Raw genomic sequence first — 19,384 nt, forward strand, 5'->3', positions numbered from 1 at the left:
TTTTTCATACCTAGCTAATACATCAGAAATGTTCTTATAAAGACATGAACATGCTTGTTGCGTCATGTGAAGTCTGCCATTAACTTTAATGACATTGTTTTATGACGTATATCAGAATATGGTTTCTGGATACCTGTGTTGATAACACCTCTGTCTTCGAAGATAGGTTGGAAACCTATTTATACAAGTCATTGAGCGCACTCCTGATCTCGTAGGAAGTGGAGGCGGTTAAGTAGTGGAGAAGTGGAGTTTTGCAAAAAGTGGTGATCATCACGTTTCCATTATATAGGAAGGCCGGTCACACTTTCACCCACTACTCTCATTATCGTTAACCGTCCAAGCTTTCCTGAAACTTTCTCGTAATAAGCGCGTTGCCCGCCGCATGCTGTAAACCGTCAGACCAATACCCCAGTAAGCATCCCTCAGTTTGTGACATGTTTGATGTCACGAGTAAATGGGTCAAGTCAGGAGACTTGCCGCTAAAAGCAGCATATAGTGCTTCTTAGGTTAAGTAACTAAATTATTTGTGAAACCGATATTCATAAAATATCGTATGTATTCAATGCATGTAAATCATCACTTTTAAGCAAGCAGCTCAAAATAATCGATGTGCATGGAGCATCGTTGTTTTAGAGCCTGTTTAGATTAGTCGCGAGTCGATCGTCTTAAAAATAAAAGTGTGACCGGACACTTTTGGGCGATCGTTTGGTAGCTCTAGGAACGAGGTATTGCTTGGCCGACCACTCCACGTAGACGAGTGATGGATAGTAGCCACTCTAAAATCCTACAGGTTGATCTAAATTGGATCTGGATCGCTCAAATAAGCTAGCTAAGTTGAGTGGCCGAGACTATTTGCGGCAGTTATTGACTGTTGTTGAAGCAGCACGAAGGACCATCTTTGGGCGATCGTTTGAGGATCATATGGGCTAATTGTAGCTTGGCCGATTGCTCCTCATGGAAGGGGGTCACCGGTGATCATAGCGTCGCCCTATCGGTTATCTAATATCTGATCTAAACCGTCCGACCAAGCTAGCGAAGATGGATGGTCGAGATCGTTTGGGGAAGCTATTTGTTGTTGTTGATCCAAATTAGGGTTCGGAAGCCGTGTGGCCAACCCTAATTTGGCTGATCAAATGAAAGTGTTGGGCGCTAGTTTGAGAAAGCCGATCGGTCACGTGAGAAGACGGGTTGTTGGTGTACACGCTGACATCTCTTCGGCCATCTAAAATTAGATCTAAGCCATTCGATTTAGCTGGCGAAGATGGGAGGTCATGATCGATTTGTGACAGTAACATGATTTTTGTTAAAGGGAGAGCAAAATGTGATCCGAGGAACGCAAAAATCGTAGCTGACTCGCTAACTAGACTTAACCCCATATTTATTTTTGACTCGGTCTAAAATACCCTTACTAGCCACACTCGTTTCTCATACATGTTCAAAAAACTCAAAAACTTTCTATGTTCCGTAAGTTATGAACCCTATTCTTCCGTAATAGAACATGAACCCTAGAAAATCAATCTACCTTAAATTTTTTGAATCTCCACTTTCATAGTAGCGAAACAAAAAAGGCTTAATATTAACCCACAAGTTCTGAATAAGGACTAACCTTGCACCATATCTTAGCGTTGAAGGAGCTTCATGATCATATGGTAATGGAATCGTGGTTTCAAATACGGACATCGTTCCACTTAATGGGCAGAAACAAGTTTTATGGAGCTTGAACAAACTTACTTAACAATATCTAAAAGAAGTAAATATAATGAGACGAACTCAAGCGTCCTTTTTCCAGTGTAAGCCCACTTCCCACCATGTCGTAGTAAATTCCTAAAATGTTCTTCAGACACGGCATATTCAGAAGTTTTTCCTTTTTTTTTTTCACGAAAGAAGAAGACGATAAGAAAAATGTTCAATGTATATTTTCGGCATGTGTGTAGGGTATGTGCGATTAGTAAGGATACTTTAGGCGTAGGAAAAAAAATATGTTGAGTTAACTCTAATTATTGAGTCAACTACGATTTTTGCACTCCTCGGATCGCATTTTGCTCTCCCTTTAACAAAAATCCAGTAACATACTGCTGCAAACACAAATTAGGGTTTCAAAGCAGCCGCGCCCGCCCTAGTTCGACCGAATGGTTTGATGCGTCATTGACTTTCCATGAGCAAGTCGATCGACTTGAAAGAAAATTGGGCCGCCGGTGAACACATTGGAACCTCTTTGATCTTTCGAGATGCGATCTAAGCCGTCCAACTAGGCCGACTCAGTTGGACGGATGCGATGGGTTTTGAGACCGTTTTTGCCGGTCTTAGTTTGTTTTGCTAATAGCGCGATCACCCACATTACGGTTAATCGTTCGAAGCGCTGCGGATTTACTAGATGGAATCTGCCCGTGTCACTATAATGTCTGTGTCTCAGTCCTAAGAGTTTCGATACTTTCTGATGCGCGTTTGAGCAACATTTTGAGAAAATATGAAGGATTCAGGGTTTTGCTGAAACTGAGGAATCTTCGTGAGATGATGAAAATAATTAATAAAATAGGGGATTGCAAGGTGTGGGACCGGCACATCTAGGACATGGTCGACCAACCAGCAAGCTCGCTCCCGCAACACCTTTCCTAATTTTATGTATTTTGCCTGATGTGAGCGAAATACCATAAAACCGAGGAGTTTCATGAGATCAAGGAATTTTAATGAAATTATGAAAATATAATAAAATAGGGAATCATGAAGTGTGGGACCGGCCATGGCCAAGGCATGGTCGGCCGGCCAATAAGCACGGTCCCATAACATTTTATCTAATTTTATATTATTTTCATGACTTTAGGGAAACATCATGAAATCAAGGAGTTTGTTGAAACTAAGGACTTTCCTTGAAGTGAATGAGTTTACATGAGATGAGGGAAACAAATAATAAGACACGGGCGTGTGGGACCGGCCACGTCTAAGGCATGGCCGGCCGGGCAATGAACTCGGTTTCGTGAGCTTTCCTAATTTTATATTATTTTCATGAGTTGAGGGAAATATCATGAGATCAAGGAGTTTGTTGAAACTAAGGATTTTCCTTGAAGTGAGGGAGTTTCCATGAGATAAAGGAAACAAATAATTTTAAAATAATTGATACAAGGGCGTGTGGGACGACCACGGCTAGGGCATGACCGGCCAGCCAATGAGTCCGGTCCCGTGATATTTTCCCTTATTTTATGTAATTTTCATGAGTTAAGGGAAATATCATGAAATCGGGGAATTTTCATGGGATGAGGGAAATAATAAAGTAATAAGGAGTCATGAGGTGTGGGACCGGCCACGGCTAGGCATGGCCGGCCGGTTAGTAGGCCCGGTCCCGCGATACCTTTCCTAATTTTATTATTTCTTTGATACGATGAAACACCATGAGACTGGGGAGTTTCCTTGAGACGAAGGAGATTTGTTCAAATTAAGGGATTTTCATGAGATCAGGGAAAAATTAATAAAATATGATAAAATATAGAATTGGGCGTGGGACTGGCCACGACATGACTGGCCGGACGGTGGGCCCAGTCCCCTAGCGCCTTTGCTAATATTTTTATTATTATTATTATTATTATTTTTCTTCTTATTTTGCATAGGTTCATCGTTCCTTCGTTTTTTGGAATGCTCATTCGTGCATTCAGATGCTCGTTTGTGCATTATTGCTGAGTACACTTGCACCATTTTAGTCAGGATTTACTCGATAGCTACTCAGATGCTTGTTCATTGAATGTTTATTACTAACCCCATGGAATTCTGCTGGGAAAACCATGAACTGAAGTAACGAAATATTACGAAGAACATAGAATGTTTCCAGATATTCAGCTAATGAATTTAAATATTATAAATAATTAATTAATGACTCTATACTAGCAGGCATGCTGTCCAGGGAAAACATTGTTACATCCTGAAGACGTTATTGTTCTATACTAGCAGGTAAGTCGTCTAGGAGCCGTCTAATATTCTCAGTCATAGATTCATGCGGCATGAGCTTTCATGCTTCAATGAGAGACATGAGCCTCGATACTCATCTGATTGCTGGATCAGGAGCATGTACTATTATGTTTTTTCATATATACCCATATTTATTGTACATAGGTAATTGTATTGGAGATAAGACGAAGGGTAAAACAAGAAAAAACATATAAAATTATGAATCACATGCAATTTTCTTAATTTAAGAGAATTGTCTCTCTCTCCGTATATATATGTGGGACGGAGGGAGTACGATATATCAAAATTACATCGACAAAAAGAAAAAGAAATATCGACTTAGTCATCGCACATGGAAAATCCACTTTGTGGTTGATAGATGGTTTCTTGTAATAAAAAATAGAAACTGGTTATAAAATCACATGATCTTCATCGAATGTATGAAGATACCAAACTTAATTGGACGGAGATTTATGAACCATGCATGTAATTAACCGTAATGGTAACCAAATTGCGATAACACAAATATTTTGTGATTACAAACTTTCAAGTAACATGTAATAACAAACTTTAATTACATAAACCAAAGAATATTAAATTAAAAATCAAACTGTAAAAATCTGTTCAAAATTTTGTTTGAACAGATAAATCTCATTTTTAGGTTTTTTTTATTCATCTTTTGTCGTGTACCAACTTTTGGTGGTAGAATCTTAGATTCCGTATAGGTCATAGCCCAAGCCTATAAAAAAACCAATAGCAGAAAACTGGTTAGAATCCGATAATCAAATCAAAGAAGAGAAAAAAATAAAAAGGTTAGATATAGATGTGATTAGTCTCCCGTGATTATTTTTTGCCGAGCAAACACGCTGATAACGTCTTGTGATACGGAAGACAGAGAACAAAAGACACAAAATAAAAGTGAAGAAGAAGGGAGAAATTTCATTAATGTGTATAAAATACAAAGGTTTAAAATTCTATTTATAGAGTTTACATACTTGGCTCCTAAATAATAAGGTTCCACTAAAATGCGCATTTATATAATAAACTGCCGTTTATAACACATTAATCACTTATTGCAATTTACAAAAAATGGCTATACAGAGGTACAAAAAATGGCTATATAAAGGACCTCCCTCGCTATGCAAAAATGGCTAATTTTAGGATTTAGAACTGGAACCGAATCAACCAGAGTGACCGGGTCACCGGGTACTGGGGGACCCCTTTTAATAATCAGTGCCCTACTCAAAATATGTTGCGCCTATATCAAATCTATATTTTAACGGTAGATCCCTATCCTTAAAAATCAACGGCGCATATTAATTCTGTCATCCCGTTTGTAGGTTTAAAATGTTTACTATTAGGGTTTCCATAGTCGGTCTTTCCAAACACTTCAGAAAACCTGCGGGAGAGGAAGACGAAGAACTAAGCTATGGGTAAGCTTATCCTTAAATCCCATGCCTGCTCATGTCCATATTCTTGAGATCTCAACATACTAGTTATAATCTGTAGTTTCTTGAATCTGGCTTTGTAATGCTAAGGTTTTTTGTATCCTTGAGAGTGTTTTTTCTAGGTTCTATACTATAGAAGTGGTGCTTGGATTTATGTTTCATAGAAAAGAGCTGTGGGGGTTTGTTAGATTTGGTTTTAATCTGTTTGATGTTATTAGAGGTTAGGGTAATCCCTTATCCGTATTTGTGATTAGGGTTTTTTCAACTGTTTCTCCCTTACATTAGTGACTAGAAATGGTGCTAGGATTGCTGTGGGTTTTGCTTAGATTTGTTTGTAATCTTCTCAATGTATGCAGGTTATCCTTTATTTGTATTTGTTATTAGGGTTTTGTATTGTGTAGTTCATTGTGTTTCTTTGGCTTTGTAGCTAAAAATGGTACTTGAGTTCTAGTTTTGTTGGAGAAGAATCGTGGGGTTTTGCTTGAATTTGTATATTTTTGTGTATTATCTGCTTAAAGTATGCTTTTAGAGATTAGGGTTTCCCCTTTTAAAATGTTCTGTATTTCTTTGATGAACGTTTTGGGATTAATGTTTGTAATGGCTGGTGTTTTTTTTTGGCAGGTGCTTACAAGTACGTGTCAGAGTTATGGAGGAAGAAACAATCCGATGTGATGAGGTTCTTGCAGAGGGTGAGGTGTTGGGAATATCGTCAACATCCTTCAATTTGCCGTGTTACCCGTCCTACTCGTCCTGATAAGGCTAGGCGTTTGGGTTACAAGGCCAAGCAGGTAAATGAAAAGTCTTAAATTTCAGCTTTACTTGCTGTTTTCAGTCCATTTGATGTACACATTGTGCTTAGCTTTTGGGATGATGCAAATACTTAGTAAAAGCCGATGCTAAATCTAATGGAGATCCTTATTTTTAACTAGGTTTTAAGTTAGGTAATTTTAAATATATTGTTAGCCAAGTCGTGTGGATTGTGAGATTTTGCATGAAGCTGTAAATGGGTTAATTGCCCCCTTTTCTGTTTTTTTTGCATTGCTTGAATGGTGTTAGGCTTCGTTTCTTCTGTTGTGGGTTGTAGACTTCAAAAATGTGAAGAATTAATATTTTAGAATGGCTTGCTCTTTTGTTAAAAGCATTAGCTAATTGTCTCATTGCAAGCATGTGTTTATTAATCAGAACCCCGTGTCATGGGTTTGAATTCTCGACACAATATCTTTGTTTGTTCCTATTCATGTTATTGTGTATCTCTTCAGGTACAGATATTGTTGCTTTGTTATTTGTGTTTATAAGCATTTTCCGAGTCATGGGAATCATTTGTTACTTGCTCTTCAAGTGCAGCATACATTGGTTGTCTAATATATTTGTTGGATGTCTCGCTTTGCAGGGCTATGTCATTTATCGTGTACGTGTTAGACGTGGTGGTCGCAAGAGGCCTGTTCCCAAGGGTATTGTGTACGGTAAGCCTAAGAACCAAGGTATTACCCAATTGAAATTCCAAAGGAACAAGAGGTCAGTTGCTGAGGAACGTGCTGGACGTAAATTGGGTGGTCTCAAAGTTCTCAACTCCTACTGGATCAATGAGGTTTTTATTTCTTGTAATGAATTATCTTTATGATGTTTTCTTGCTTCATTCCTGATCTTTTTCTGCATGGCCAATGTGCAGTAAAGTTTGTTTCTTTATTCATCTAAGCTAGTTTTTTTCTTCTTTTCTATAATGTAGGATTCTACCTACAAATATTTTGAGATCATTCTTGTGGATGCTGCACACAATGCTATTCGTAACGACCCCAGAATCAACTGGATTTGCAATCCTGTTCACAAGCATAGGGAACTCCGTGGTCTCACATCTGCTGGAAAGAAATACAGGGGTCTGCGAGGTAGAGGACATTTGAATACCAAGGCAAGACCATCACGAAGGGCCACCTGGAAGAGGAACAACACTGTCTCTCTTCGTCGTTACCGTTAGATTTTGGTTGCGTGCTATCTTGTTGTGGATTTCTATGGTACTTCTGAATACTCTAGTACAATTTTATAGATTGCTATTACATCTTGATGCTTAAGCTACCCTACTTTTGAAGTGAAAATTAGATACTATTTTTTTTTCATTTAAGCAATTTAACTTTAGTGTTCATTTGCTTTGTTGCGGTATCATTAGTTATAATCTCTCAAATGAGTGCTTGGCCTGTGTCATTGACCTTGTTGGCTAAATTTAGGACGGAAACATAACACTGCTGTTTTTCAAGTGCAAATGAATGTTGCTCATCCCAGTAGTGTCCGTGTTGTATTTTAGAGTATATACCTTCTATTGGGTAATGATGGAACAATTTTGAGATTCTATCAAACAGGGTTGTTTAGGTAGTGCAACTTACCAATGATCATCGTATTGCCGACTGCATCATAATGTTTCAATGTTGAGGCCTGTTTCAGCTGGTTTTCGTATCATAAGAAGCTATGAGTATTGTCTGGCAGACTAGGAGGAGCACCTTTTTTGAGGTTAAAATGTGGTAGGAATAGTTGATCAATGTCTGTTTGAGTATGGACTCTTATTCAATTTTCATTTTGGCTGGGCGGTTGAGATGGGTAATTCCTATGTTGTCAAAGTTTTGTAAGGCGGCGCCAAAGTGGCCTTATTCTGAACTTGGGCGCCACCCAAGGGGTAAAGAGATGCCACTTCAAAAAGTGGCACCTAGGCGTAGCCTTTCTAGGCGCTTAGGCCAAGGCAAACTGGCGCCTAAGTGGCATTTTGTGCCAAAAAAAAAAATGGAAAAAATATTGTCAAAATCTTTTGAAAATCTTGTTCATTTAAGTCATACATTAATATTATAAAACCTAAGCTAATCATGTTAAGAAACAGATCATTTTATGTTAATTACTTTAACAACAGTGAAAAAAAGATCTTTTTGCAAATCTTTTTCAATAAAATTTACAAGCTAATCCCAAGCTAACCGCGGCTTTGCCGCCCATCGGCTCGGGATTTTACACCCGACGGCATGCGGCGCCTTACGCCCATGACAACATAGGGTAATTCGAGTCTGGCACTGAGCATCTCAAAAATATAAATCTTATTTACAGACAGAAAGTAGTACTTTTCCTAGTGATAAGAACCAGTGTGGGTTTGATGATAGGAATACATAGTAATTCTCAAATTTTACTAGGCAGAATAAAAGCTAGTCCTCACAAAAATTTAATGCTCACAACTTCAAGATACTCACAAACACCAAATGTACTAAACATGAGGGTTGTAATTTCTTACAGAAAAAAAGGAAAAGAAACACAACAAAAACCCAAAAAGAATATCAATTGAGTGATAAATATTTATAAACATCTAATAATCCTATTCATTTGTGTTTTCGTTTGGATCGCCATTCTGCTCTTGCTCGTACGATCTCAGCTTTATCTTGTTGCATTCTGATTAGGTGCGTGCTTCTAAAATCTGCTTTGGTTTTGCTTTCATTGTTGGTTGTTTCTTCAGCTTCAATTACTTCCATGTGTGTTAAAGACTCTAGCAAATTTGATTGCCGGCACTCGCGTCGAAATTCTAGAGTCATACTTGTGAGATTGTAGTCTTCCAATACATTTATAGGTACACTCTGCAATAAGAGAAAATTTTCGAATATCAGTACAGAATTGGCAGATACATAATGTACAGATAACTGACAACGGAGGGAGTTACCTCTAAAATCCATCCGATATATTTCACATTGTTCACATGTTGATTGGCATCCATGTCGCTCCATCTAGGCTGTAATTTTGCACATAGACTAAGAGTTAACTGCGGAAGGGGGTTAACTGTAATGGCGATGTGAGTAAACACACAGACGTATGGTATTTTCTTCGTTAATGGAGTATCAGACATCGAAAAGCATTGTGGTATTTAGGCATATGTATGCACTTACTGCTAAACCCGAACGGATGCTCTCAGCAGTATCATTACTGAGCTTATCAATTTTAGCTGTATCATCTACTGCTTCACCGATTGCAGCTCTATTCAGGTAGAAGGGTTTCACCTCTTGCCTCACTTGTTCTGGCATCTTAGACAACCTTCTTGTTTCTCTATTCATGACCACCCATGTACTGATTGGATTGCATATAACCAATTATTAGCATATCAGCATACAAACTGGTTGTAAGATATCTTTATTTTCATTTTATGTATGCTTAAAGATTGAAATTCACCTTGTAGCTCTTGTTATTATCTGTTGCGTCTTATTATCCCGAATTTCCCATTCCCTGCGCATCCCATTCTTTCCGGCAGCATCTACCCAAGTGTTAACCTCCACCACATCTCCCCTGTTATTCACAGGTTACATTGAAATATCCATTTAGCTCTATTCTTCATTTCTTTTAATGATCCAAGATGAATATAAGTGATATGGGTTGGCATGATTTATCAGGATTGGCATTTCAAAAAGAGCAAATCATACCAGGAGCTGTATTTCTCAACTTGGATGTGTATGCGGGTGACAACCCAGATAAGTTTTCTGAGGCTCATCTCATGAGTTGCTCCAAAACCATCACCAGCTAGGCCAGAGCTCATTACATGATTAAGGGCCGTTTCCTGCACTCACCACAAAACAGAATTATCACAACTACTTGGCTTTCGGCAAAACCAAACAAAATGTTGCATAAGGCTGCAAAATGAATGTTAAAGACTATAGACAAGATAAGCAACCTGAAGCAGATTCATGAGAGTTTCCATTGTAGCTGTTTTGTCAGGTCCAATTTCATAAGACCTGATAACAAATAACTGTCTATACACAAACCGTCCTTCGACGAATCTACCCAGCTGGAACTCATGAACAGGCGCACCATCCCAACTATTGCTTTCTTGTGCCCGATCGTAAGTCCTTTCGATGCACGTACCGTTCACTTTTCTGCCATTAATCTTCTCTACCTTTTGATATCCGCTGCTACTAGCTTTCAGAACAAAACATCTTCGTCCTTCCCTTTTATTACATCTCATTCCCACCATGTTCCGAATCCCATCTCTCGCGACACCTTCAGGTCTCCAGATCTCTGGCTCATTACACAAACCATGTGCACGGTTCGAAACGTTGCACGATAATGCAGTCATTGCTTTGTGTCTCTGGGATACAGAGTTATTATCATCCACTGCTTACAAAAGAAGCCACAGAAAATGGATTTAAGCGCCAGCTTCGCTTTTATGGGTAATGTTTGTTCGATCAAGCTTTTCTTTATTAGTAGGTTGAACCACTTATATAGAAAACAAAGCAATCAAGACAAGTTTTCTTTTGATCAAGTGGAGATTTATACGTACAGGGAAATAACAAGGAAAAATGGAGTTATTTTGGATTTGGTTTGTGCAGCAGCTCAACAACTTTCAATGGATGGAGGAGAATTATGGTACAAAGATTAAAATTTATTAATTAATTATAGGTATTTACTTTGATTAATGAATGATTTACCACATAAATCTGCTAATTTATGTGTTTGGAGTTTTTTTAGTGATTGAGAATCATAAAGATTATATTTAGGTTTTCTAAACGAAGGAGTGTTGGATTATAGGTTTACCTGCTGCCCTCTCTAGAATTTGACAATATTTCTTTTGTATATTCCGTTCATCGAAGTCAAAGGTTGACGGGGTTGTCACACGCAAGAATATATGGCATATCCCGATGGAAGTGTTCAATGTACCATATTTAACTTAGACTGTTGATTCTGCACATTGTTTTTACAGTTACCAAGGGAGAACCACGTGGTTCTTGCACTTGTTCTCATGTGGCTAGTTTGGATTTACGTGAGTGAATAATGTAACTTTTGTTAATCCTTTTTAACATGGTGAGACCGGGGTATACCCAGATTTATATGTACATAATGTCCTTACTAAGGGGAGGTTAAATATGGGTGAAGTTACAATATCCTTATTCTTCTTCTTCTCCTCAACCTCTACCTTGTCGGTTCTTCCTTCCCCACCATTGAAAACTCGTCGTAATCGTTGATTCGAAAATTTCGATTAATCTTCAACCATGGAATCGCCGAGGGCTAGTAAGATGAAATAAATAAATAGAAAGAGCAATGAATTTAACCCTGGAATTCCAAATTTAGTTCAAAGAAAAGTGAAGAAAAAAAAAACCGTCGAAGAGGAAGAGATCCACGCCGCTGAAACCGAAGAAATGACGCGATTAAGAAAGTAAGGGCCTACTTAAACTCACTCCAGTACTTCAATTTCATTTTCACATGTCAAATTAGGTCAGAAAAATCGAATCTTTGAATTTGCAGTTATTTAGCAGGCAAGGTGTTTGTTTCACGACCTTGCCGACATTTCATAGCTAGGTTTGGTCGGCAAGCTCTTTGGTTGAAGATCTTGTCGTCTGTTTAGTATTTGTAACTGCTACTTACAGATACAACAATGATGATGATGATGACGATGTTGAAAGAACTCCGGCTGCTGGAAGAGGCAACAATGATGATGATGATGGTGATCAAGACATGCCACATGTTGGAGGAGGTAATAATGACGATGATGATGGTAATGGAGATCAGGATAAGGATAGAGAAGATGAAATTGTTCAAGAAGAAGAAGAAGAAGAAGAAGAAGAAGAAGAAGGAGGAGGAGGTGGAGAACAAACTCAAGCTATTGTTCAACAAACCGAAGCTTCAACTTCAACTGAAACCAGAAGACCAAAGAGGGTTATCACCAAACCAACTGATTCCCACATGCCTCCCCATCACTTGATGGTTAGACTGAAACCAGGTGAGCCTCCAAAGGGGACCCCAAAAGATGGTGGAAATGTTCTTTTTTGATACAAAGACTCATGGGCATGTACGATCCATAATACTATAGTAAGTAATCTCAATCCGTATTAAGTGTGTATTTAAGTATGTATCTATCTTAAATTTGCGCCAAGTGTTTGTATTTCTTTTCATTTTGTTTTTTTGGTATTTAGGATCACAAGCATGCCATCCGTCTCATGAGGCGCCAAGCTTCATATCTAGTGACTAAGAATTGGGATCTTGAGGATGAATGTAAGGAGGTGAAAGTGATTGTGAAGAACTCCGGGTTGTGGCCTGCAGTGGAGAGTTCGAATATTGAGCATGATAGAGTTACTGTATCTGCATTCAGTGAGAGGTTCTACGGAGAGACTGATACAATGTTATTCCCATTCGGTGAGATGGCGATAACTCTCGATGATGCTCATCCAATTCTAGGCCTCGAGGTTGAGGGAAAAGAAATCAGTGAAGGCTTCGATAATAAGATTTACAAATTGGCCAAAGATTTGTTCGGTTGGAATCAGGTTGAGACGGAGTCTATGCTTGTGATGAAGGATGGTCGTCTAAGCAAGAAATTTAATATGATGCATTTGAGGGACACATTATCTGGGACCAAGAAAATATTTGATTAGGAAGGAAGGGTGAACTCGGTGCGAATCAATGCTACCACGTTAGCTTATTTTCTATACGTCCTGGGCAAATGTATCTTCCACGACAGTTCCGGAAGCTTGGTCGACGCCAGTTATATACAACTATTGGATCCCTTAGATAAGATGCATGAGTTTTCTTGGGGTACTGCGGTGGTCTCCTTCTTGAACAATGAGTTGACAAAGGGTTCAAGGGCAATCACTGCGCAAGTTAACGGAAATATATGTCTCTTCCATGTAATTTTATTGTCTAAATCATTTATATTTGCAAAATTCTCGTAAGATAAGATTCTTACTAAACTTTGTGTTTGCATAGGTTTGGATATATGAGCACTTCCCTACTTTGGTGAAGGAAAACTCTACATCAAAGTGGATGCGAATGTTGCGATTGATAAGCCAAGAGGGCAAAGATACAGTTTTAAGGGTGGTCAGGATAAGGAAATACCGCAACAACTTCTCAAAATCCGAATTGCCATCCACAAATTGACTGCAGATGAGGTGATATTTTATCCGTATCGAGATGCTAGAAATCAAGGTTTAATCTAAAGGAGAGATGATGTTGCATTATACTACGGTCCCTTGATGATCACCCATGGATATTCAATGTACGATCCACATCGAGTAATGTGAAAATTGAGTTATGTCCTAGAAGAACCCCATTTCGATGCTGAGGCGTATTTTACAGTGATAAAGGAGGACTGCACCATGTCCCAAAAAACTATTAACGCCGCTTACACTCCAACTCCAGCTACGGATCATTGAAACGATAGACGTGGCCGTAAAGTCGATACGAGTCTTTTGGACGAGGTGACAGAAGGTCATGCAGCACATGAGAGATACATGCCGTGGTACTTGGGTTGGGCTCGTCCTACTGTGATTAGGGAAATGAATGCTGAAGAACTGGCTCGTAAGAGGAAGATGGCATCGAAAGACCCAGCAACAAGTCTTAAGTTCTATGTAAGTATTTTAGAGTTGCTCTTATTGTTTTAACATTACATTGTCAAATCATTCTATTAATTGTTTGTTGTTTAATTGAAAATAAAATGAGAATTTGAAGAGCCTTGTGAGGGTGATGCGTTGCGCGAGAGAAAGAGGAGAGCCTTTGTCGATTAAGGAGCAAAGCAAGCACATTGATTATGCTACCAATGTTGACAATGAGGATGCCTATAAATTGTTTAAGCAAGCTGATGCTGAAGTAAATAGGGAAGAAGAATCCAGGAGGTAAGCACAAGCCAAGATGAATGCTGACAAAAAGAGGGCTCGTAGTGGTCGTGGTGGTGAAGGTAGTAGTAGTGGTGTGCTCCTAAACGGGGTCGTGTTCGTGGTCATGGTCGTGGTGGTGAATGCATGCATTCCTGGTTTATTTCTTTATGTTATGGTAGACAAATGTTTAGGTTAACTGTTGAAAATGCTTTTCTTAAGGTTTATGGGACATGTTTTCGTATTTTGGACAAAAAGTGTTGGATTTCTAGTTGTTGAACGAATGGTTTGTTTAGCTGCGTAAAGTTTCAATACTTATGCCGGCATGCTTTTTTTAAGTTACATTGCCGAATACACCAGGGCCGGTAAGGTTGTGAACTGTCATACTGCCGGCCTTGATAGCAGAAATTATTTGCATACCAGGGTCGACAAGGTAATCATATCAATACCTAGCCGGCTGATGTAAAACTGACAGGGTATTATGTTATCGACTCTGCCGGGTATTATGTTGCAGAAAATACCTTCTCCTGATGCCTAAAATCATCATAAGGTCGGCATGGTTATAAACTACAATCTTGCCGACTATATCATAGCCGACACGCTAGTGACCAAATACCGTTCCGATGGTTAAACAGAAGAAAATGAACTCCTGATGCCTAAAATCATCATAAAGTCGGCATGGTAACAAAATTTCGACCTTGCCGACTATATCATAGCCGGCATGCTAATGACCAAATACCTTTCCGGCGGTTACACAGAAGAAAATAAACTCCTAATGCCTAAAATCAACATAAGGTCGGCATGGTAACAAAATTTCGATCCTGCCGGCCTGACTTAGTCGGCATACTGGGGAAACAAAAACCGCGCCAGCGATTTCAAAATTCAATTTTTTTGCAAGTACAACTGCATTGATTGAATTGTACTTAGGCACTATAACGGCCAAATTTGGACACCATCCTACAAATACACTACTTATCTCTACAAAACAACACACAACTATTTGCATATACTCTCCAAGGCTCATATTATCATACACTCCATCTAACTCACCCAATAGCTCTCTACATACAACAATGGCTTCATTTGATTCAAATGAAGATTTGGCAATCACCAAAGCTTGGTATGCAGAAACTCGAGTTAGACATCAGTCCTCCGTAAGGGTGGACGCCATCACCTTTTGGGATAAGGTACATAACAAATTTAGTCAAGAGTTTGAGAATCCTAATGGTCAGTCCAATAATAAAAGTGAAAAGACGAGGGTACCCAAATAACCACAATCTTTTTATTTGATCACAACCTATTCAATCTCTACCGTGCATAAACCTCTTGTAGTAACAATCACTAAAGGAATATTTCAACACAGTGTCCACTTGAAACAGGATTAGTCCGGACTAGCCTAACATGTGAATAATTATATCAGACAAGTGGAGAAAAAATCGAGACAATACAATAACAAGGTGTTCACTTGATTACCGAAACCTTATAAGATAAATATCAAGTGCCTAGTTAACGTACAAGTGTAATTAATTTAATTATAACATAAAACAATTATAATGCGGAAATAAATTAAAGCACATACCAGAATTTTGTTAATGAGGAAAACTGTAATCTTGTAGAAAAACCCCGGGACCTAGTCCAGATTTGAATACTCAATGAATTAAGATGCTACAAAAAGTAAACCTGCAACTTCGTGTAGACACCGCTAACTAAATTTAAATCCTAATTACTCAGCTTCAACAATACTTTTGTTTTGACAATATCTAGCAAACCGAAGTTCTCTATAGATATTTGTTTTGATAATATCTAGCAGAACCGAAGTTCTCAATAGATATTTGATATTAGGTTTCCTAGCGGAATAGGCGTTCTCTTTAGGACTTAAATCTAATGTATCTTCTTAATAGTTCAATCTTTCAAGACAGGATTCCTTTGGATCGTATTCCAAACTGTAAAGGATAAACTGTTTGGTAGCAAAATTCACTTTTTAATCACAATACCGAAATATATGATATAAGTGTAGTTAAGGATCTTCAATTTTTAAGACATGCTACCAGATCCGAAGTTCCTCTATTACAAGATCAAACAAGACAATGATTACCGAAATAATTAGTCTTGATTACAAGGTTTATGATAGAATCACAAACTACTTGGTGATCTTAAAAAGGGTTATGTTTATTTAAAAATAAACAACCTCTTTGATCCCCGAAAATCAAGTCACAGAAAGTTACACCAAAAAATAAAAACACAAGAACATAAGTCTTCAAATCTTCAAAGTCTTCAATCTTCGATTTAATCTTCAAAGTAACAACCCGCAAAAACAAACTTGATTCCTTATTTATTTGTCGCACAGAACGGAATCTGTTAACAATGGCAAATCAATGAATCTATCTTACGGATCTAGAAAGACTTAGATCCGTAGAAACGTTGATCTTTAATCTAGTTTGAGTGAGCCTTATATCAGAAGAAAAGGTTTTCAAGAATAAACAAACTATGTGCAATCAAAGATTTAACAACCATTAGTTAAATAAATCAATAATTGAAAACTGAAATAAAAATGCAATCTTCTAGTTTCCCACCAACGGTACTAATAGAGCTTATCAATCCCAAAGAAGACTTTAAACTGAACGGCCGTAAAAGATTTCGCATAATTAAGTTGCTCTCCTCTCCGAATAGGTGGCCACACCAGTAACAAAATAATTGAGGAAGTTTGCTGCCACGAAGGATTAGTTTTCTATAGATGCAAACTTAGGTATTTATAGATCAAGGAAGTTTCACACCAAAGAATTTCCAAAACCGAAAATATTTTCAAGATATGCAATAAATAGCAAAATTAGGTTTTCATAATTTCTGTAAATAAGACGCTCAAATCTTAATGTTGAAATTATTCACTTATCCATATTAACCAAATATAATTTTAGTATCTCTAATATTTCTAGAAAATTCGAAAATCTATTTTTTGATAAATGTTTGTGTTAAAAACACAAAACTGCTCAGATTGGGTTGAGATTTCTTGAGGCCGATTGCACATGTTCATAGGATCGGTTCCCCCTTGTTGCACATGTGCATAGGATCAGTTACCCCTTATTTATGGTATAAACTTGTATGCGGTTGCACATGTTCATAAGATCGGTTCCCCCAATACTAAAAACTTGTTATACATGTTCATACCATCTCATGTGATTACTTAAGATCGGTTTCACTAATAAAAGTCATACCAATACATAAGTCAGATCTTTTTGAATAGTTTTACCAAGAACACAAACAAGTCATGAACGGTTATACTAATCACACATATTGGTTGTTCACAAGATATGAAATGAAATAACAATACCAATAACGCCTGGAGATTTCATTTTCGATTCACAAACCAAGTTCATGAATTTACTTCCTTAGAACACATGTAAAACATGGTTCCTTAGGATAAAATTCTCACCTTTACCCATATATATAGTCATAATAGCACCCAAAAGATTATGCCGATGTCATATCTTCGAAGTTCTAAAGATAAACATTATAATTTGTGATTCAATAAATTCCTTAGCACTTTGATCATAATAGTATAACTTTGCATGTTATGTTTTCAATCTAAAATATTTGAAAGATACATGATAGATATGGTACAAGTCAAGTCATAGTTACTAACCTCAAGCTGAAGGATGATGTCTTTGTTGTATTCAATCCATCTTCATATCTTTGTGAGTAACTGGAGCACAATACTTCTACCATTTATAGTCTAACCTATCGAAGTTGACTGTAGTTTACATAAAAGCGACTCGAGTTTTGGAACTAAATATGACAACCAATCTTGACATACCAATGCTTGATGGGTTCAACCGAGCGATGCTCTAACAATCTTCCCCTTTGTCAATTTAGTGACAGAACTCTATTACATATGGAGATAAACGAATTACAAAAAAAAAAAAAAAAAAAATCATACTAATCTTCATACGCTAAATTCACATTTCAACAGTACAAAAACCTGGAGATATTCAAACCATAAATGCCGCTGTTGACATTATAATAACAAAGCTATATTACTCCCCCTAAAGGTAAGATATGTCAATTTTCAATCCACACGTCTTTTTTATACCAATTAATATGATATGTTACTCCCCCTTAGTCTGTGCTTTCACTCTTTCGTTTAGATAAACGTTTAAGCACCAATGTTCTTTTCCTTAGAGATACCAATCAATATAAAATCAATGCCAGTATCACTTGTTTACTCCATATATTTCTCCCCCTTTTTGTCACAAAATGACAAAGAAGAGAAAAGATAAAGGACAACACGAAAAGAATCTTACAAATCTCAAAATAGACTTGTAACCTGTAGAGTTGAGCACGAGGGTTCCGCACACCCTGTTCTGATAACCAATATCAAAACCGAAACTACAAGTAGTTTTATTTTGATATGTTACCAAGGAAACAATTGTCCGAAACAATTTTTCCATTTTAGTTTAGCAAACCAAAAATCAACTAAGCATCTTAGTTCCTTTGCTAAACCGATTGTACAAAAACAATCGCTTATTCGATAAGACCAAAATAAAGATAACTCTATTTTTCTCATCAGGTTCTAATTATCCATAAACTTAGACCTTTCAATTTTAAACAAGACAAGTACTAGCTTAGTTAACTAGCATTTCTTGTTAAGGCATTCGATCAAACTTGAATAACCGAAACATCACTTCGATAAGTCTGACTAAGATCAGAATTAACTTAGTTTCTCCTATCCAAAATCGAATTGGACTAAACAACTCATCCCGTAAACCTTTTCTTTTCGTTAAACCATAAATAATTCATACAAACCAAAATAAATCAACTTGCATAATTATTCACCTCAACCGGAAGCAATTGAAACAACATAGATATTAAAGCACCACATTTGCACCGAAATTTTATAAGCCTAAACAATTGATACCACACAATAAAGCAAGATAACAATAGTTTTTCTTAACCGAAACCAATTGAATCACACATACATCCATACACACATAATGGAATAAACATCAATTGTACCGAAAATTTGTTAAGCAAAAGCAAAATATATGCAATACAATCATGCTTTTCTTAAACAGGAAAATGATTAACAAACAAATTTGTTACCTCAATTTTCGCATCCTTTTTTCCTCATTTGTTTTCTCATCCTTTCGCAAAGACATAAGAACATCAAAAGAAACCTTTACCAGAGAAAGGTTGAAATGGTTTTAACTATTACATGCCAATAGTAATAAGCTAATACCAAAGACTCATATGTATCTATATACACAACTTATGAGAAATAAATTGATAATAGTATAATCATGACTCGCATATGGGATTAATTTCCATCATCCTTTTATGATTATTTGATTCAGCAACCCAAAAAGTTAGATATGAAATACGCTAAATCAAAATTCACAAAATCATAAAAAGGTAACCGAT

General features: G+C 37.3%; 2 protein-coding genes across 2 annotated transcripts; one reads left to right on the plus strand and one right to left on the minus strand.

The window, feature by feature from the left end:
• Window positions 1-5,300: 5,300 nt before the first annotated feature.
• Window positions 5,301-7,521, plus strand: LOC113271691 (60S ribosomal protein L15). Its single transcript, XM_026521592.1, has 4 exons — window positions 5,301-5,369; window positions 6,006-6,172; window positions 6,775-6,972; window positions 7,111-7,521. The coding sequence occupies exons 1-4, from the start codon at window positions 5,366-5,368 to the stop codon at window positions 7,354-7,356; spliced, it is 615 nt and encodes a 204-aa protein (XP_026377377.1). The 5' UTR covers window positions 5,301-5,365; the 3' UTR covers window positions 7,357-7,521.
• A 914-nt stretch (window positions 7,522-8,435) lies between these two features.
• LOC113271692 (palmitoyl-acyl carrier protein thioesterase, chloroplastic-like) lies at window positions 8,436-10,751 on the minus strand. The gene is made up of 6 exons (XM_026521593.1): window positions 10,063-10,751; window positions 9,815-9,948; window positions 9,567-9,680; window positions 9,287-9,464; window positions 9,064-9,132; window positions 8,436-8,980 (listed from the first exon to the last, which is right to left on the minus strand). Exons 1-6 carry the CDS (start codon window positions 10,462-10,464, stop codon window positions 8,729-8,731), a joined length of 1,149 nt encoding a protein of 382 aa, XP_026377378.1. The 5' UTR covers window positions 10,465-10,751; the 3' UTR covers window positions 8,436-8,728.
• Window positions 10,752-19,384: the final 8,633 nt, after the last annotated feature.

Source organism: Papaver somniferum, chromosome 4 (genome assembly GCF_003573695.1).
Source record: "Papaver somniferum cultivar HN1 chromosome 4, ASM357369v1, whole genome shotgun sequence".
Classification (NCBI taxonomy): Eukaryota; Viridiplantae; Streptophyta; class Magnoliopsida; order Ranunculales; family Papaveraceae; genus Papaver; species Papaver somniferum.

Bases quoted from the DNA above. Each gene is read 5' to 3' on its own strand.
- LOC113271691 (XM_026521592.1), top strand. The intron at 6,173-6,774 runs GTAAATGAAAAG...CTCGCTTTGCAG, and splicing joins TGGGTTACAAGGCCAAGCAG to GGCTATGTCATTTATCGTGT. The intron at 6,973-7,110 runs GTTTTTATTTCT...TCTATAATGTAG, and splicing joins ACTCCTACTGGATCAATGAG to GATTCTACCTACAAATATTT.
- LOC113271692 (XM_026521593.1), bottom strand. From the start codon at position 10,464: ATGACTGCATTATCGTGCAACGTTTCGAACCGTGCACATGGTTTGTGT. The intron at 9,949-10,062 runs GTTGCTTATCTT...TGGTGAGTGCAG, and splicing joins CTCTCATGAATCTGCTTCAG to GAAACGGCCCTTAATCATGT. The intron at 9,681-9,814 runs GTATGATTTGCT...TGTGAATAACAG, and splicing joins GTTGAGAAATACAGCTCCTG to GGGAGATGTGGTGGAGGTTA.